This window comes from Drosophila guanche, unplaced genomic scaffold, assembly GCF_900245975.1.
Source record: "Drosophila guanche unplaced genomic scaffold, DGUA_6, whole genome shotgun sequence".
NCBI classification, from domain to species: Eukaryota; Metazoa; Arthropoda; class Insecta; order Diptera; family Drosophilidae; genus Drosophila; species Drosophila guanche.
This window is the reverse complement of record NW_022995750.1, coordinates 6168468-6189486: the sequence shown is the minus strand read 5'-3', so window position 1 is coordinate 6189486 and position 21019 is coordinate 6168468. Positions and strand designations below refer to the sequence as shown.

At 43.7% G+C, this 21019-nt stretch overlaps 1 protein-coding gene across 1 annotated transcript; it reads right to left on the bottom strand.

Moving 5' to 3' along the window:
• Positions 1-284: 284 nt before the first annotated feature.
• Positions 285-19100, bottom strand: LOC117586295 (pair-rule protein odd-paired). The gene is made up of 3 exons (XM_034276250.1): positions 17776-19100; positions 2077-2246; positions 285-1947 (listed from the first exon to the last, which is right to left on the bottom strand). Exons 1-3 carry the CDS (start codon positions 18800-18802, stop codon positions 1198-1200), a joined length of 1947 nt encoding a protein of 648 aa, XP_034132141.1. The 5' UTR covers positions 18803-19100; the 3' UTR covers positions 285-1197.
• Between the last annotated feature and the right edge of the window lie 1919 nt (positions 19101-21019).

Here is a 21019-nt window from a genome sequence, read left to right as displayed (position 1 = left end):
CGATTGTCATGGAAATTAGCTCAAGGCTGGTATTTGTTGGGCAAATAGTGAGACAGAGTGCCAATCGATTTAGAGTGATTGATAAAACCAGGTGGTTTAAAGAATATATGGTGTTTGAGGTGATTTGAAGTACCCTGGCCTGTAAGCATTTAACAGTTTGTGTATTTCAATTATGACTCAGTTTGTGTTGCATTTGGGCTCAGAGTCTTTAGCATCACTTATTTCCCTGTGTTAGAAAAGTACTCCCAATAAGCATTAAACTTCATATTTGTATAGTTTTTTTTTCCATTTATTTTTCCTGTTTGTTTTTTGTTGTTGATTTTGTGTGGTAACTTTTTAAATTTACGTTTTTGCGTACTTAAGCTGGGGAGAAAATCTAAGGCCGAAAATGTATCGTATGTACGTATATAGCATGTGTGTCTATAGCTCCGTTTCCATTCACTTCGATGCTCGACTCTTTTTACAATGTATAATCGTTAGCAATTTTTGTACTAGAAAGCTTGGGGGCAGGACGTTTGGTGTGGGCATGGGGGGCATGAGAGAGAGCAGCTTCGACAAAAAATTAGCTAAATCTTACCAGTTAAATAGTCAATATGCTTAAGTAAGGTATTTATTATTAGAGTTAAGAGTACGTTTTATACATTTATACGATAATTAATTCATATTTTATACATTTACAATACGTCTCTACATTACGCAGATTTTATTTTTTGTTTGTGGTGAGTGTTTTGCAACTAGAAAACTACGTTTAAGTTTACATAACATTTAAATAGCAAATTTGTTGTTCTTGTTCTTGTTCTTGGTTTTTGTTGTTGTTTTGTGTTTTTTGTATAATAATTTTTAAAATACATAATAATAAATCCTGTTCAAAGACGATTCAAAGTGTTTAAATATAGTTTCTTGTGTAGGTTTTGTTTAGATTTTTTTTGTTTTCGATTCAACAGCAATTTTTCAATTATCAGGTAAAAAGTTTAAAGTATTTTCTTCAACTTTAAGAAATATTTGGTTTTCACATTGCGCCACGAGGGCCAGGTTCTGCAGCCGCTGGCAGCAGATCCAGTCCAGGGAGGAGGACTCCTCCAGGAGCCCTGGGCCCTGGGCGGCGGCAGCCCCTGAATGTGGTACTGGTGGCCCCGGCTGGGGTGGCGGCGGCATCGGCATCGGTTGCTCCTCCGATGGCCACCAGTTCTCCCACTCTCAATACGCCGTCGCCGCACCGGGATGCATCAGATGGTGATGGTGATGGTGTCCAAAGTGTCCAAGTGGATTCATCGCATCCGCAGAGCCGCTCGGCGCCGCCGTGTGGTACCAGTCGCTGGGCGGATGAACCTGCGCCGCCGGATGGTACAGCAAATGATGATTGTGGTGCAGCATCGAGGCCGAGGCAGCCGCTGCTCCCGGAGAGGAGGCCGCTGCCGCTGCAGCCGCCGCCTGGTGGTGATGATGGTGATGGTGCGCGTGGTGGTGCGGGTGCGAGGGCGGTGGTCCCAGCGGGGGCGGCAGATACGCGGATGCTGAGGCGGCCATCAGTTGCAGCGCAGGCGAGGATTTCGAGTCGCTTTGATGGGAGGCAAGTTGATGTTGCTGCTGCTGCTGCTGCTGTTGCTGCTGCTGCTGCTGATGTTGCTGCTGTTGCTGCTGCTGCTGCTGTTGTTGCTGCAACAGATGGGAGGCACTGCTGCTGGCCGTACTGCTGCTGCCGCTGCTCGAGGCCCCCAGATGGACGCTGTGCATGGGATTGGGCTCAGATTTGATGGAGTGGGGCGAGGACTTGATGCCACTGCCTCCACTCAGGCTGCTCACGCCGCTGCTGCTGCCGGCACTGCCATCCAGGCGGGTCGAGGGCGGTGTCTGTGCCCCGCCAGTTATGATGCTGGAGCTGGAGCTCTCCTCACCCTCACTGTCATAGCCATGCGATGGAGACTTTTCATCAATGTTGCCATGCACCTGCACAAGAATAAGCACAAACAAAAGGAGAGAATATTTAGTTGACTTCAAGCGAAAGGAACTTGTTACAGGAATCCGCGAAATAGACACATCATTTGTACAGCTGGAAAAAGGATAGTTGAGACTCACCTTCATGTGCTTTCGCAGCGAGGAGGGATGCGTGTAGGACTTATCACAGCCATTAATGCGACAATTGTAGGGCTTGTCCGAGGTGTGCACGTGCGAGTGCTTCTTCCGGTCCGAGGAATTGGCAAAGCGACGATCGCAGCCCTCGTGTTCGCACTTGAATGGTTTCTCTCCTAAAAGTAGGCCAAAAAAGATATCCATGAGTTTCAATAGATGCAACAAAAAGACAGATCTTACATAGAACAATGTGTGTGCGTGGCTATAAATATCATTATTTATGTGAAGCGCATAAAACATATAATAGACGATGACCATTTATGGCCTCACAATTTTTATGAACTCCCCTCCGACACACAATTTAATAAAGGTGGGAAAAACTCATGTGTCCAACATATTTATAGGGAAAACAATAACAGAACAACAAGATATACAACAAGAACAAAAATCATATAAATTATGCGGGATCAAGGCGCCCATTGTTCGGGAGTCCGAGAGCCCGAGAGAGCGGGACCCTTCGACCCTGAACACGATTTTCACCTGTGCCGATGTCGATGGTCCTTTTACTTTTTTTTGTTCGTAAGGATGGACATGAACACGAACAATAGCGGCAAGGGTAAAGGGAACAGGTCAAAAGGTTAGCGTTTATTATTTGATTCGTGTGCGTAACAAACACCTTTTCCTATCAAACTATCAAAAATAAGAAACAGTCGTACCCATTTAGTCCGAAGTGATATTTTATAGCTTATTAGAAAATTATTTATAGAGAGGCTGGGGAGGAGCAGAGTCGGTAGATCCCGACACAGATGCACAGAGATAAAATCAGGATTAAACATAAATAATATTTATCCCAAGGGAAAACCCTATAATTTGCCAAAGATTCGTCTTCAAATTTATGGTGAGAAATTTAATTTCTAAAATAAATGTTATAAATATTGATAAAGAAATGGCTGACAATCTCGATTGCTTAGTGAATCATTTAGTTTTTCATCATCAGTTTGCATCAGCTGCCACATTAAGCGTTTTCAAAGTGCACCGCGAAAACCCCAATAAAAAGCCCTAGACGGGTGTGTGAGTGTATGTGGTGGTTCGCTCAGTTAGTTCCATTTAGCATATGGCATTTATGTCGCAGATAAGCGGCCATTATCTGCACCACAAGCTTTATGACAATTGCAGCTAAGCGGCTCAGAGATCTCGGAGCCCCACTCTCCTCCCTTTTGTCAACGATGACGATGACAATAATCGAACATTTTCACACCTCGAGCTTAAAGTGGGCCTCCAGATTGGAGGAGGGTGTGCTGTGGCTAAGAAAAGCTGTCCAGCTGGGGGCAGGGCAGGGCAGGGTCGGGTCGGTGCCGATGCCAGTGCCAGTGGCCAGTGCCCAGGGCTTTGTGTAAAAAGACATCCAGCGGTGAGTCTGTGTCCCGCTCCGACTCCACACGCTCAACAAGTTCCAGTCGTTTCGTTTGGTTTTTTTTTGCTTTATGTAATTTAATACTAATTTATGTGCTTTATTATCCGCATTTGAATAAAGTTTTCTTTCTCGCTTTTATTCCGTGATGCGTAATAACTCAAGCGAGAGAGAGATATATAAATAAATGAACAGAAATCGGACAAAATGCTGTTCGATTTGAATGGCGTGTCGCATTGTGGTTGTTGTTGTAGTTTCTATTAATTTGTCAAAATTTAAAACTCATAAATATGCATTACAATGGTTACCATCGGCGGCGTGTGACTGGAGCCCAATTACATATTTTGACAGGCCTCGAGATGGAGAGTTGAGCGCAGAACAAGCGGCACGAATGCACTTCGATGCGCTTCGAAATCTCATCATGTTTTCCAGTGCAAGGAGACAATGTCAAGTGTCGGCTTTGGGTACCTTTATCAGATGTATTGTACACCTTATGGATGGAGTTGAAGGGGGAGCGTGGCGCCAGAAGAGTCGCTCCAAGCTTGCAACTGAAAGTTCCATTTTTTTTGGTAATTTTTGGTTAGTTCAAAATTTCAGCTGTTATCAGCTGCTAAAATGGTATCTCTCCACGCTAATTAGTCATAAATTGGACAGGCAGCTGTCTTTGGGTATCCGTGGTATCATTCTTATCACAATTTTTAGTTTTCTGGAAACCCAGCAGCACACTCTCGCTAGCCAAGCCGTATCCCTTGCCGTATCCACACACATATCCATCTCCTGGCGCGTTGCGGTCTAAACTCAGCGGGGGCAAAAACAGAATGCGATGCGGCATGAGGCATGAGGCATGAGGCAGACGGCACGCGCTGTGGCTCAGACGACGGCGTACGGCGCTGATGGCATACCATTAAAGGGTTTGTGTACCGGCTAAGTGCAGCAAGGATACGCATAATTTTCACATTCCACACAAACACGGCGCCACAGAGCATTAAAATTTAAATTTAAATATGTTTTATTGCTTCAAGTTACAGTTCAACCGACAACAACAAAAAAAGTAACCAAAACTGCCGCCCATTTATAAAATGTCAATTTCAGTCGACATTTTTACCCACAAAAAAATAAAGGAAGGGAACTGCGGAATGAGGAAGCGCGGCAAGAAAGACGGCCTGGCACACACCCTTTGGCCTGGCAAGTCGCCAACTCCCTGCCTGTCACTCCCGCTCGCCCAGTTCTTCCTTACCAAATCCCATTTAGGCTGTGCGAATCGACAAACTTATTTAAATATTTCAATAAAGTAAATCCAATGGCAAAGTCTCTGTGTATATAATGGTGTTATGTTGTAGGAGTGGGTCCCGCGGGCTGGGGTTGTGCAGGTTGGGTGGCCGTAACTGTGAAATAGGCCGCCTGCTTTTTGTGATTTGCATATTATCATGAGTTGCCTACTTTCGTTCTCTGGGCAAAGCCCCCGAAATGGTTAATTTCCTAAGGGAAAAAAAAACACATTCGCTCAAAGCGCGGAACGATTGGAATTGGCACGGACCCGGCTTTTGCTACCGCCTGTCATGGCGTACGCTCGTTCCGTTCTACGGTGCGGTGTGGTACAGCTGCAAACTTGTTTTGGTTGCTGCTTTTTTAGGGTGGCTCTTATTTTTGGGGTTGCTTTGTAATCTCTTCCCTTAACGGGTGCACGGGTGTACGGGTGTACGGGTGTACGGATGTGTGTGCGTGGGTTCACGTTCACCCAAGAAAGTCGTACATGGCTCTCTACTATATAAGTACATGTACATATATTTGTACATATTCTGTACTTATATAATATACAGTGTGGCTTTGTTTGCTCATCGTGTGTATATAGCACATGTTTTGGCTTTTATGTAACTGCTTCTGCCGGGTTCTGTTAAGCGCAAAGCTCGCCTGTCATTTGCAGACGACACAGAGTCGAGTCGTTCGAGTGCCGAGCCGACGGCCTTTCCTCCAGCTCCAGTTCCATCTCCATCGTACATATATCTGCAACCTGCCTCCTACTCCTCCTCTATTCCTCTCGCCTGAAATTGTTTTTGTTGCGGCTGGTTTTGCTATTATGGGGCGTTGTTTGTTTTTTTTTTTTTTTGGGGGTGTTTGGTGGGTGCTGCAGGATTTTCTGCTGTTTTTCTCTCTCTCTCTCTCTCGGGCGTAGTCATGCCCAAAAAAAATATAGAAATTGTTTTGCTAAACGTCTCGTAAGTGCTTTTTTTTTTCTTTTGAGCTTCCTTACATATAAGGTTTTGGGCTTACATGTGGGTGGCAAGGAATACAATATGTTTTTCTTATGGGTTAACAGACTGGAGAAGAGCTGGGGGCGGGCGAGACAGAAAGCAGAAGGTTTTGGTTCGCTGATAAATGGGAGATGAACATTCGATATCCAAAGAAACTTTTAGTTGACATTAAAGAAAATGATAGAAGAGTGTTTCTGTTTTCAAATCAAATTTGATTGAAAACATAGCTATAAATAGGCTTAAAGCTGCACGAAAATTATAGAATACGTTATGGAAAAAAATAAATAAATTATCAAGATTTATGTAAAAGGAACAAACAAATGATTGAAGATTTATTAAAAAAAAAAAAACACATTTGAAGCTCCACTGTATTTATCCAAAAATAACTGGGACTGTCCGAGGCATGAGGAAACAATTCAAGAGGAGAGAGCATCTTGCAGCATTCCCGCATCCTGGCTCTGCCTGTGATAGCTGCTAACCGAGCGATGCAAATTAAACATCATTGACAGTCGCTGATTAATTGAACTGAATCAGGTTTTTAATTTTCAGCAACAACAACACCGCGACAGCAACAACAAACAAAAACAATAAAAAATGAATGAGAAATAAAACATTTTTTTGCCGTCAGAGTGACGTTTGCTTATTAAAAGCATTTCAAAGTGGAATTAATTAAAAGTGAGAAAAAATGAACAACAAAAAAGAAGCAGCAACGAGTCAGCAGGTACACTGCGCCTTAACAGAGCGATAACATACAGTTAACAGAGCGATAGCCACTGCCCATGAAGATCGATAGCAAAACTTATAGAGCGATAACAGCGTATCTATGTTAAGGGAGCGTACGCTTGACTGCTTTAATTGCTGCTAAATAATTGGCCTGGTAAATATTTATTGCCTGCTTAAGGACCGCTCCCGCTCAGCGCGCTCACTCGCCCTCAAGCCGAAACAAAGAACGAATCTCTCTCTACCCTCCAAAAATATGAAAGAAAGAGAGAAAGGTAGGAGCGGATGAAAGATGGCAAGAGGGGATGGATGAGCAGCATCATCGCTCATGTGTCAACAACATGCAATGCGATATGATTATTATTATCTAACAATACAATAACAAAACAGCAGCTCCCTTGGATGCTACTTTTTGCCTGCCCTCTTCGTATCCATCCCTAAATATCTCTCTCTCTTTCACTATATTTGCCTCTTTCTATCTCTCTCTTGGTGTCTGTCTGGGTTGTTGACACTCTTCGGATTTGAGAATGCTTAGCTCATTGTATATCTGTATCTGTTTGTTTGTTTGCAATACATTTTTTTCCGCCGCTGTCTCTTCTTTTGCTCCGTTTGCCTGCTCCTTTTTTGCTCCTTTTGTTCCTATGGTTAAAGCCGGAAAAAGCCAAACCCCGATTTCCTGGCGGTTTACATTTCAATGGGCAATTTTCCCTATCCCTCGCTCTCGCTCTCGCTCCCCCCGTTGCCCCTCGTTCTGTCTCTGTTGCGAATAGCTCACTTTAGATTTTTTGCTACGGATTGTTAGGGGGCAGTGACTGTTGATGATACGAATATTGTTAGGGTACCAGAGAGATGACACTTATAGGTATTCGATAAGCAGGTGATGTGTACATATGTACATATCTCACGTGGCAGTTTGTTCTGTTCGAAATATTTATAGCCGTCAGTCTCAGAATAAACAGATTCTTGAGATACATCTCTGCAATCATTACATTCCATTTCACAGATTTTCCCACACGACGCTTGCCTTGAATATTTATAACATTCGCCTGCAGTTGATGACCAAATTAATGGCAGACATCCCACTCCATTCCTTTCCATTCCCTAATAATCATAATAATAAAATCATAATTTAAATGCAATGAATGCCGCTTGTCAACGGACAAATACAAAATCCTCTCTCTCTCATCAGCATCATCATCGGGGAGAGTATGAATATCATCATCATCATCATCATCTTCATAGAGGATGTTGCACCCCTAAAGTAGTAAGAAGTTACCTATGGGTCTGCCACACAGTCGTTCCATTGTTTGTTTGTTTGACAAAAACCATCGTTGAGTGAATTTCGTTGATGATTTATGATTTTTGCATCCCTCCCCGATGATGAGGCCGATGACGATGACCCCCAACCCCTCATGGTTACACTGGGATGAGAGACAATCCTCACATAATTTTCGCTATTTGTTTGCAGCTTTGCCGTTTGCTGTCAAGTGATACGTTAATAATTGACACTGGGGTCAGTACCCAGTCCAAGTCCGGGTCCGAGACCGAATCTGCGTCTGATTTTTCCCGCTCAGCCCTGCCTTCGTCTGCGGTTTATTGTAGTCAAATCCATAGACACATTTGGGAAATTGTTTCAAAACAAAAACACACCAAATTTTACACTTGAATGACGGCTTGTGGGCTAATGAGGAAATGGCATTGGGAAGAAAGGAAAAAGAAGGCAGGAAAAGCAAGAAAAGGAAGAGCAATAGCCCTTGTTCTATTCCACTGTTCCTAGTTGGAAGTGCCTGAGTTTGCATCATGGAAACAAATGGAACATGTGACATATATATGAAGAGTCTCTGGATTTATTTTCTTTAACCACTTTTAACACAAACTTTTGGGTGTTGCAGCCTTAACCACAACTCATACAACAACTGCAGCAGGCACACAAAAACCCATACACATGGGCAGATAGACAACTGGCAGAGCTATTAGTAAAACAATGACAGCAACAGCCTTGCTGTACATGAATACAAGACCAAACATGGGCCAGCTTGTCTGGCTCGGTCTCTGTCCCGGACTCTGACTCTGGCACTGGCACTGGCACTGGGTCTGTCTCTGACTTTGGTTTCTCTCCTTTTTCTCTATTTTTTCTGGCTTTTTGCGAGGCCCCCCAAACATTTGTACAAATTTTCGACAAGTTTGCCATGCAACTAACGCCTCTAACATATTCGAGGTGTGTGTACCACACGGATATATGTAAATACTCAGATATATGTACGTATATATGAGAGTACTACCTACATGAGAGTGCGGCTTGCATTTAATGCATTCAAATTGCATTTGGTTGGGGCACCAGCAGCAGGAAAAACTTTTCCAGACTGGGACAGAGTGGGGACTGACAGCCAAACTCTTGGCTGACTAAGAACTAGACATGTATGTATACGATATATGGAAATATGTAAGCGTCTGGCATCTGCATCTGGCAACCTTGTGTAATAACAAAATTTGTACCCAAAAAACCATTTTCGAGTCGAGTCGAGCATTAAACATTAAATTTGGTGTAAAGGCAAAAAGTTTCTCAAGAAGTTTATGGTTGAAAGATTTTGTGAAATTTTTAAGCTGGTTAAATGTAAATTATGGAGAGGGCAAAATGCAGATACTCAGCAAGAGGAAATATGTTGGCAATCCTCCAGAAGTTTGTGAAGTACGTCTAAAAACCATTAAACCACTTATGGCTTCTTAACTTAGATTTTCTAATTTTATAGACATTTTTAGACTAATTTTAAAACTCTCTTACATGTGTAATACCATAGAAATATGGATTAAATTATTTTTTTGACTTTCTCATAAACTTTTAGTGCAATTTGTATAAACCATAAAAAGAGTTTATGCAAAAAGATACCATTAGCGAAAATGGGCAAGTGAATGTTAATTTTTTACGATTTTAGCATTAAACTCCTAATGCTATATATTATATAGCTATAATAAATATTAAGTTCAAGCTTAATGAAGATGTGCATGTTATGGTTAGCAGTTTAGGCCAGGCAAATTGATTAGTTGCGTGCGAGCTACTACTGGAGTATCTGCAGAGCAGAGCGTAAGAGAGATACTCTTCTGATCCGACAGCAACAAAATGCACTCGAATGACAAACGGAGCGTAGACAATAAGTAAAAGTAACACTAAGCCTATTGTCTGAACCCAAAACGCATACAAACAGGGCCAACACAAGGGGAGAGACGAGACGGAATGAGTGGCAGAGTAAGACGACGGAATGGTAACTGAAGTCGGCTCCAGTTGACAAAGAAGTGCTAGGCCAGGATTAGCCCAAGAAGCAGCTGATGCTCCTCTCTCGTTCTCTCTCACTCTGTTTACCCCTCATGAATGAACGAGCTGCTTACGTGAGGTAAATGTTTGCAAAAAAGAAAGAAAGCAGAAAGAAATGTTTCACTTCCCTTTCGAGGGTTACAGAGCTGGAAGTAAGGGCTCTGCTCTGTCCAAAATCCACAACAAAAGCAGAAGCTGAAGCCGAAGCCAAAGCCGGAGACCGACATTGACATTGGTGGCACGGCGGCGCGCTCGACACTCTCAAAGAGGTGTTGCTTTGTATGGGCTTGGTCAGGGATCTGTATCTATATCTGTTTGGTATCTCTTCAGTCTGATTTTTTGCTCTTTAGCGCTCTTTAAGATCTTAATCTTCTCAGCCCACTCGTCTCCATCCCCTCTCTCTCTCTTATCCTGGTTTCTGTTTGTTGCTTGTTTTTTCTTCGGGTTCCGTCAAGTAGAAAATCTCTTCGGTTGTTTGTCAGAAATTAAAATGTCATCAAGATTGTCATCATTTGGTTATGCGATGTGACATCTCCGGCAACTGAAGGAGGCATGGGATGGGGTTCTCCGCATCGCCGGGTCCCTGGGTCTCCGGGTTTCGATTTCGGTTGGTTTGCTTATCTCAAATGGCTTGTTAAAGTTTAAATGTTGTCAATTCTAACAAGATTACCCTCGCTGATAAAAACCAATCAATGACATCAGGCGACAAATATGTTTGGTAAGAATTTGTGGGTAAATTGGATTGGAATGGAATTATTTAACGATCTTAAATGGATGTGCACAAGTCGCTCACTTAGACTACAAAGAGTTCTAAGTCTTCCATATTGTTGTTTGACTTCTGCTTGGAATAAAGATATACAGTTTCCCATGCGCCCAACCTTTAACATATTTTTACGCTTCAACACCTTTCTATACCGCATCGACACTGCCTAATGAACACATCAAAACATCAACTAAAATTGCATTTCTGTTCCTAACACTCCGACTAAAAAACACACCCATATTTCGTGGCAAACAAATTGATCTGAATATCGAAAATCGAGGGGGAAAAAAGTATCACATCTCAGTGGCCCACATCCCAGTGGCTTACACTCGGCTGAGTCCTGGTCAGAAATTTGATCATGCTGAGAACGAAGCAGGGAGAGAACCACAGTAGACCGCGTGTATCCGCCAGATATTTTTCACAGTAGCCGTCGGCAATGCGTCATAGAGCGAATGAATGCATAAATATATCTCTCCATTCTTTGCTCTATTTCACTCACCCTCTCTCCCTGTGTGCGTTGTAATTTTAGCCAAAAACTTAGTTGGCTGTTAGCCGACTGTCAGAGCGCCATTTGACAGCCGGTTGTCACACAAAATCTGTGTAAATTGTGCCTCTAATTACAATTGACAATGTTTTTACAATAAATTGCGTGCCAGTTTGCGGCCTGTCTCCACCTCTTTGTGTGGCTCTGGCACTGTGACTCTGGCTATTTGGGTTAAACAATCACAATTTTATGCTTAAATCAACTTGGAGGCGTTCGTGTGTTACAAATTTGTCTAAACGAAAGCGACAAACAATCCGAAAATGTATCCCGCAAAAGGCAAACACATACAAAACACATCAGAACCTAAGCTGATTTGACAAGCACGCTTATGGCTTTTCATATTTTTGTATATTTATTTGTTTTTTTTTTTTGTTTTATGCCGAAGAATTTTGGAATAACTTTGCTTTTATACAAACTGAAGAACAGCCTAGGTGGACTATGGGATGGAGTTTGAATCTTAGTTTCATAATACGTATTTAATTAGATTGGCCAAAACGTGTTCTTAGCAACATTCCTAGCATTCCAATAACCATCATTGGGGGGGGCAGAGCATTTCGTAGTCATCATACTTTTATTTTATATAAAACACATTTCTGGTTCTGCTGCCCGACTGTCTCTGCTCTCCGCTGCTCTTTTTTGGCTGTTTAACATTTTTGCCCATATGAATAATGATTTCATTTTTCCCATCAGCTAATTTATACAAGTGGGGCAAACGTGCGAGGGGCCCTTGGTGCGATTTAGAGGATTAGTCAGGCCTTACTTTTCCATAATTCTCGAAAAGCAGAGACCCCAGCTCCGAGTCCGAGTCCGAGTCCGAGTCGGAGTTGGAGTCAGAGTAGAGTCCCAGTCCAAGCGGTTGCCTCTACCTGTGCCCTGACTCGAGGTTGCGTCCGTGTGCAGATATAAAAAATATGCAAGATGACAGTTTAATTTTATGGCTTGTCTGCTGCTGATCAGTTCTTTATGCGCTGAAACTTTATTCTTATTTCTGGTCCTCTCTGATCTCAGTCTGTCTCTATCTGAAATCTTGTGCTGCCTCTTTCGGGGATCCGATGGAATGCGAAATGGAGTCTGGTACGTGGCTACTTTTGGCTCCTTTCGGTGAGGAATTTAATTAATTTGAGCGCGACTTCTAATGACAAAGTGGGCGTGACCAAGGCTTAGGAATTGGAACGCGAAACTTGCCAAAAAAGAATGTAAAATAAAACGAAAAGATATATTTTCGTATGCACACGGCCCAGTGAAGAAGGGGAAATTTATCAAAAATAAGCCTCATTTATTAACTAGCTCGGGGTAAGCAGCTTATGTCCATCCAGCCATGGAACAGAGCCATCCAAGGGTTACCTTCCACACTTCCACTTCCACATCCACTCCCATTCAAATATTATGCAACAGCCTCAACAAAATGGCTACTTAGCTAATAGATTCAAATGGGAGACCAAAACAATGACATTGCTGGCACAAAAGGGTTGAGAGAACTAACCCCTGCCGCGTATACAACGCGAGCTCTCTCACTCTCTCTCGCTCTCTCTCTCTCTGTATCTAGGTTTTTTGTCGGGTAAATGAAATTATAATTCCTACAGGGGTTAAGGTAGATACATATATATCCATATATAAAACTGTTTTGACATTTGGTAAAATGCATAGCATGGAGACTCCTGAATAGAGAGAATGCAAAGCAACCAACCCCCTCTCTCTGTGTTGAGGAGCGTAACGGGTGGAACGACGGACGGACGAACGGACGGACGGTCTTTGTTGGGTGTGTTAGGGGTTCGGCATTGAGGGTTGTCACTAATTAGAATGGGTGCATTTGCTAGTTTATTATGCAGGAATATGTGCATATGTATATGCTTCTATATATGCGTTGATAAACGGGAATTGGGTGTGGGACCAGACATGGAGCGAGGATAAGTAGGCTTTCAAGGAGATCGCAGGAGATTATGGCTCCTAATAAAGATGGTTCCTCATAGTTTCAAGAGTGCATTATGTTACAAAATATCGATTAAAGAAGCGTCCATCACTGTTGGTTCATTTCCATTGTTCCAAATGTATAGCTTAAGCTCATATCTCATTATATTCCTATAAATACTTATAAGTATTTAATAAAAATTCAGTTCTTAAATTTCTCTTAGCCCAAAAGAATAATGAAGTCTTAACTTCGTGTCCAGTCAATAAATTCTCAAAAACTTAGCTTACATTCAACTGTCAAATGCTTAGACCACACCAGAAATTTATATACTTTTTACTTTCGGCACATAAATCTCCGAAAAAAAAAACAGTGAAGAGGAAACTTTGCGAATTGTCTGAGTTTTTGAGTTTTTAACAGATTGCAATCGTGTGTCATGTCTGGTATTTGACACTTTAAATTGAGCGAAACGAATTCAAACATCATGTCCACCCATATGGATACGGTTAGGTGTACACCCGCACTCGAACGGATCTTGACAAACAAGCCCGCGGGGAGTGGAGGGGTAGGAACGCTAATTAAATGACGAATTTCCGTCTCTCTGCTGCTCTGCTGCATTTGTCATTAGAGCCCGTGCATCTCCTAGAGAGTGCCATGGCCAAGGCATACCGAGAGCGTAACTAATTGATTTTCAGTTTGTTAGACAGCGGGAGGGAGGGAGTGTTCTGTAGGATGGTTGAGAGATCCTGGGCAGAGAGAGGGACCTACTCGCACCAGGTAGTATAGGTAATCGCTTGAGCACATCGCAGGTTTTTTTCTCCTTCCCTTTCGAACCATTGTTCAAAAATTCTGAGAAGCCAAAACACACAGTTTATGCGCAAAAATAAAAAGTGATTTTTGTCTCTCGCTTTGGATATGGTGTGTGTGTGTGTGTGTGTGTGTGTTTGTGTGTTTTTGTGAAAATCGTTGAACCCGCAATAAAGTCATCAATCATTGACATTTGCCAGCATTTCGCTTTGCTTGAATTTCGGTATTTTGAGAAATTATTCCATTGGCGCCGAATGAGCAAAAAAAAATTAACAGAACACAAGGCGTCAAACAGTGTAGGAATATCCAGATTAGGGGAATATTCTAGAGCTAACATTTGGTGTAAAGAACAAATAATGAAACTCCTAACAGTGTACACCCTCCCATGCTTAACATTGGCTCTGTTAACTCTGAGAAGCACCTCTGTTAAGCTTCATAAAAGTGTAAAATAATTGCATAATTCACTTCATCATTCAAAGACCAAACAAGTCCATAAAAGGCTCATTAAAAAAACACTTGCACTCAATTAAATGGAGCCGTGCCGGAGCCAAGGAAAGGATAAATACGCGGTACAGCGGAGAGCAAGCTAATCAAACAAGGGTCGCTGCCACCGGGACAATGTTGAATGCTAAACTTTGCCCCCGCCACAACATAATTGCACAACGAGTGCCTGCACTTCATGGAGGAGACGTGAGGCATTGTAGAGCTGCGAGGAAGACCTCGAGCATAAGCTTAATGAGCTTCCCAGGCTGCAGGCGACGTAGAACGAGGGGCAGAGCCATGGGAGAGGGGCAAAAACTAACCACAAAGTTGTTGAATGCTCATGCTGCAGTGGATCTGAAGCTGGACCCGGTATCCTGTGCCACGTTGTTGGTGTTAATGAATAAAGTTGTTTGTGGTCCAGCCACAAGAGCGAAACAAAAAATAAAAGCATGAAAAAAATATGTGTACACATCTAGGTATAAGCCGCACACCATGATAAACGCCATTTACGTCTATCCACACACACACACACAAAGCTTTGGCCCCCAGCAAGGTGTCAACAAAACACACACAAACGTTTATTGTGTTTGTTGCATGGCGAGCAGGAGAGAAAGAAGAGTGGCTGCAGAGAAGAGTCTGTTGCAAGAGGAAGCAGGGAGTGGAGCCTGGAGGCTGGAGGCTGGACATGGGCCATTCCAGACGGCGACAACGACAGCGACGATGGTGACAAGTGCAAAAGTCAGTGCATGGAATGGAAAATGGAGGAAAAAGGGTCTGTCCCTGCCAACTCGTTGAGCAAGAGTCCGACATTTTGAGGTTAGAGAAATTGTATTTGACATGGAATGTCACAGAAAACATTCTTCTATGTAACACAAGTTGGTAATATGTATGAGAAACTTGGAGATAAAATGTTTAAAAATATGTTCAGCTTTGATGTGCTTTAATCTTTTCGTTAAGTTTATTCATAATTAGCATTATAGACCTATTCTAGGTCTATAAGGATCTGCGCTTTATGATCCAAAACCACAAGCTTAATGACTTGAAGTTCTGCAGCTGTCGAGCTGTTTCGCAGCGGTTTATGACTGGCCAAGTAGACCACCCCACCTCATTAGAACCACCTAAAAAACACCCATTAAAATCAATTAACAAAAGGCGAAAACAGAAAGAACAAACATAAAATGCAAAAACACACGAGAACAATGTTGCAGCAAACCAACAAACAAATATGTATAATTGCTTTAAAATGGCGCCACTCGATTTAACAACAATTCCATAGGACACAAGCAAACAATCATCGAAGGCGTAATGAAAATGCTAAAAGCGACAATGGCCACAGGCCATAACAGGTCCTGTCGGCCTGCCCTGTAGGCCGGGTGCAAGCATTATTCAACATCCTTCGTTTTATACATCGGGGAGGGACCAGCACCCAGAGGACAAAGAGCGTTCGGCGGAGTAGGGCAAAGCTAGACAGCAACCATTACCACAACAATATCTGGTGTATCCAGAAAATGGCGTTTTATATACGAGTATCGCTTGGCATACTCGTATTTTACTCATTTTGTTTTGCTTTAATTTTGGCTTTCCACATTTTTTCATCTCCCTCTTTGTTTTGTGCGTGGGCTTTATCAAGTTTTTCTTTCTTTTTTATTTTTTGGTTTCGAGGGGATTATGTGGCTTTATATTTTTATAAATTGAATTAAAATATGATTTTTTATGGCTCGCTTCTCTCTCTCTCGGCATGGGATGCTTCATTTAAAGTCTGGGAACATATTGTATACAGCCCACAAGATGTTTTCGGCACCCAAACATAAATAAATCTTTCGATTAGAAATGTTTCTCGAGGAGATTCGAAATTAGCCTCCGATTTAGACAACAGGAGAGGTAATTTTTGGTTTGTAGTCTTCTCCTATTTGCACACTCATCCAAAGGTAATTAAAATGTTTCGTTTTGATTTTCAAGACGCCGCCATATTGTTGTCGATTTGGAACAATCATGTGGCATCATAATGATCTCTTGGGGCAGTCATTGTGAATCGGTTGCTGTATGTACGATATGATGATATTTTTGACTAATTTCATTTTTGTTTCTTTCTTTTCCCTCCCATGATGTTGCAGAAATGTAGCTATTTCTTTAAGGGTCTCTACGATTGGTTGGTTAGGGCTACAAATTGCTGAAGATATTGTACATATTGACGGGCTTTCAAGTGGCCGACGACGCACAACTTCATTAGATCGATTCCGAGGCCTTTAACCTTTGTTTTTTTCGGGCCACTTGAACTATGCATGTACAGGCGTACATCTCTTTCTGCTTTCCTGGTGCTCTCCATCTCGCAATATAAATCAAAAATTCAATCAGCATCGTTGCTTGTGTTAAATGTCCCTTGGATGCTGCTGGTGTTTGTTTTTATTGCCCTGACACCAACACCAACACCAACACAAACACACAAACACACAAACCCCACTGCAAACACACTCATACCCGCGCACACACATGTGTTGACACGTGTCAAAACTTCCGTTTGTAATCGCACGGAAATACTCGTACTTCTTTGGCACTTTGTGCCTCAGTCGCTCGCCGCCCCTCTCCCATAGTAAAAACCCATCGAAATATCGAAATTGGGGTAACATTTCCAGTGGATTACTGCCTGTTTTGCAAACATTTCACCGCGCTTCCAGCTTTGTTTTATACACTTTTGTGTGCTTTCTGCTCGGGCTACTCTATGGTACATTAAATTCTTGATTTAGATTATGCAAAGGTTATTTATGGGCTGGTTGCCACTCTGGTTCTTGGCCTGAAGCTAGATGCCAGCCAGTTGAAAAATGATAAGTGGGTGTGTAAAAACGTAGCAGAGCAGTCAAGTACGTGTTTATGGATCTCTATGCGATATGATCTGCTCTTAGATAGGGGCCATTAAAACAGTGAGAACTGATGGGAGGGGTCAAAAAACTAAGTTAAACAATGCAAAATATTCTAGTTGAATGAATGTATAAATTATTGAATATGTTTAGTTCAATGTGGCACTTATTTCATATATTTATTTGTTAGTTTTCTGGGCTACAAATACCAACAAAGTTATTCCTTTTCCCAGACAACCTCAAGCCTTTCTTTCAAACATTTGTGTTGAGGATTTTCCATGCAGTTTATCCACAACTGGTCTGGTGTTGTCTCAGAGATCAGAATCGATGCGAAAGTCAAGAGCTGTTGAAGTCGAAGGAATTATCCTTGTTAGGACAACTTTGACGGGGATTTGCAGCGGAGGAACGGACAGGGGCTTAGGAGGCAAACATTTTACAGTTTTACAGGTGGTCATAAAAGGACATACCGCGCGTGGGATGCTGGCGGGCTAAGCCAGGTGTGGGCGTTGCACCGACTTTTGCCGTCGGAACACACGCCCACCTCAAGCCGAAGGGATTTACTTGCCCCGGAAAGGGTTAAACCCACGGCAAGGTGAACCGATGTGAAGGATGTGCTGGAAGTGCTGGAAAGAGGAGGTTCGAGATGGGACTTACCCGTGTGCGTTCGCTTGTGGATCTTGAGGTTCTCGCTGCGGGCGAAGACCTTGCCACAGCCGGGATGCGGGCAGGCGAATGGCTTCTCGCCGGTGTGGACGCGTATGTGGTTGACCAGCTTGTACTTGGCCTTGAAGGGGCGCCCGTTGCGCGAGCAGCCGATCCAGAAGCAGGCATGGGTGGTGCATTCCGGCCCCCCCACATGCTCCACCGTCAGGTGGGTGACGATCTCGTGCATCGAGTGGAAGATCTTGTTGCAGGTCTTCCGCCCGCCAGCCTGCACCAGCCCCGGCTGATCCGGATCTATCCACAGGCACTGCATCTCCTGCTTGATGCTGGATGCCGACGAGGCTGGCTGGTGGCGCATGTAGCGGAGAAAGGCTCCTGCCCCCGCCGGGTGCATGGCGCTCATGGCATGGTGTGCCGGATGATGCACTGCCGCAGCGGCAGCATGATGGTGGGCTGCCGCATGCACGGCCGCCGACGGAAAGTTCCCATGATGCTGGTACGGGTGGGTGGCATAAGCATCCGCCATGCCCATCCGCATCTGGTGCTGATGATGGTGGGCCGCCGCGGCGGCATGGTGATGGCTGTGGAACGGATGCTGGCCAAAGCCGGAGCTCAGCTCGGCGGCCGCCGCCTGGGCGGGAAAGCTGGAGAAGATCATTGAATCAGCAGCGGCCGTGCTGGCGGCCTGTCCGGCACTGCCGGACACTCCATAGTCCGTGTCACGGCGCCCGAGCAGAAAGTCCCGCGAGGCATAGCTGTTGAAGTGCCCGTAGCCGGAGTTCTGATAGGATGCCGCCGTCACCGCGGAGGAGTCCGTGCTGCCCTCCAGTTGATGCTGCTGCTGTTGCTGCTGCTGCTGCTGTTGTTGCTGCTGCTGCTGGCTGGTCATGTCGTGTTGTTGCTGCTGCTGTTGGTTGTTGCCACTGCCGCTGGCCGTTGTTGTGGTATTGGGGGACATGCGGAGTCCGTAGCTGGCCAGATGATGCTGGGCCGGCTCAATAAACGCGTTCATCATCATCTTGCAAAGTTTTAATTGTTTTTTATTTTAAGTTATTTTCAATGAAGTTTGGTTTAGTTGTTCGGGCTCGTTCCTAGGCCAAAGCCCATCACCACACTTGACACCTCACTGAGCTTGTATTTTCTCTCTGTGTAACTATTTTGATATCTTTTGTATCGTTAGATTTGTATTTGCTTTGCTTTTGAATATTATCTCAAGAAACACACTCGCGCGCGTTTTTCTACCGTTTTTCTCAGCGTTCGAACTCGAACTCGAAACGAACTTGACGTTTCAAGACGCGCAGCAGGAATGAAATGCAGAAATATGTTCCTCAAATTCTAGCTATATGCCCCTGTCGATCGTCGCTTGCGTGCGAGCGAGCACACCACACGACGGAGGCGAGAGACGCACTCGATCCCCTGCGCCAGAGCGAGCAGGTCATACTCCGCTCAGTGGTGAGTTTTGGCCACACTGTGGTGTGTTTCACTCAACCCGCCACGAGAGCCATAGGTGCGAGTGCAATGGCTAGTAGAAAATGGCTGACGCTGCCACCACTCCAGCCACAAGTAGGAACAGTGCAGCACCACAGGCCAGTTATTCCAGAGCAAATCCAATTGAAATATTCTGCTGTGCACATAGCCATCCCTTTCTTTTCTGGGTAAACTGGTTTCTTGTCAGAAATTAACACCCACTGTGGTTGGCCTGTGGGTGGTTTGCCTCATCTCTGGCTTTGTTCCTCCACACTTTCATATGCGCTTGCGCTCCCGATGCTGATTGGACCGCCACGTGACCAATTGAAAGCTACCGTACCAGCATTAGCACTACATGCATTTTTCATCCAAGTTTTTCGCACTAATTTCACAAGGTTTATTTTTCATTGTCGCTGGCGGGGCTGAAACGCTTTTCATTATTTTCCGTTGGCTTCGACCCGCCCCACCCCACCCCGCCTGTTGAACTGTCAGTTTATCAAATTAGTTGTTTATTTTATTGATTTTAATGATATTAAGCACATTCTATCCACGGACACTCATTGCCGATTTCGGCTTCGTTTGGGAAAACATTTTTGGATTGCGATTGCGTAATGAAGACATAAATTTTCATTAGCCCGCGCCGTTTTCATTTCCTAATTTATGGAATTTTAAATAAGTACAAAACTGATACGATTCAATTGGTTTCGATTTGATTCTGCCGATTGCTAGGTGGTTCAACTAATTGCTGTTTCTGGGTGGGTAAATTGTGAAGTGCTGTTCTGGTGAATTTGCTGGGAATGTAGTAATCCTTCTTTAAGCCTTTCTCTATTCTCTGTCGATGCTCTTCAAGAGCTCGTAGAGCAGCAGTTACAATTTTGCAGTCAATTGTGACATTAACTGTCGCCGCAGCCTTTGGGCAATGGCCGTCAAACGATGCTGGCCAAACGATTCGACGACTATTAAAATGTCAAAACAACTCAGCGGCAATCGAGCGCCAGGCCCGACCCCAATGCCATATTTGGGATCCAGGCGAGGCCATAAAACATGAAAGAATTGCACCAAACTGGCCGAGCCAGGCCCCATCCCGCAGAGCATCAACGACAAATGTCATTCGAAATGAAGCCATTGCTCCAGATAGAGTTGGAGAAAGGGGCAGAATTATACAGAGCGAATCTGAGAGAGAGAGAGAGAGGATAGATAGTGCCTGATGAAGATGGAGATGTTGTCGGTTGGGCTTGTGCCCGGCTGAAGTGGATTTCTAGCGCACTGCCATAGAACGAGCCATTGCCATAAATAATGCATTTCCAGCCACTTGAAAATGGAAGCGAAAAATGCAATAAACTTTTGGAATAACAACAACAAAACAGAAAAATAAACCAGAAGCTATGGCAAAACAACAAATTAGAAACGTAGAATCCAAAAGCAACAACACATTCCGATATGCATGTGGAATCCTAAAACAAACACCGCCATGGCATAGAAGTGGACACAGCAGGTTGCATTCTCCACTCAAGTGGACAGCTACGTGAACTCCATGAGTAGCGCATAGAAAGGCCCAAAGAGCGACCTCTACTAAGCCAAAACATCTGCATTACCCATGAAAAACTTGTAATATTTGTGTAGTTATCTGTAAGAGTGCCATATTCACATTTTCCACAATAATTTGATAGCCTTGGCCTCATCGCAATCCAAATTAAAGCTCTTCTTAATCAGTTTTGGCCACAAAAAAAAAGTGGGAAAAACAGTGGGCGTTGACTTGCGGCAAATG

Coding starts and splice junctions, on each gene's coding strand:
- LOC117586295 (XM_034276250.1), bottom strand. CDS start 18,802: ATGATGATGAACGCGTTTATTGAGCCGGCCCAGCATCATCTGGCCAGC. Junction 2,247..17,775: donor CCACAAGCGAACGCACACGG/GTAAGTCCCATC, acceptor GCCTACTTTTAG/GAGAGAAACCATTCAAGTGC. Junction 1,948..2,076: donor CGCTGCGAAAGCACATGAAG/GTGAGTCTCAAC, acceptor ATTCTTGTGCAG/GTGCATGGCAACATTGATGA.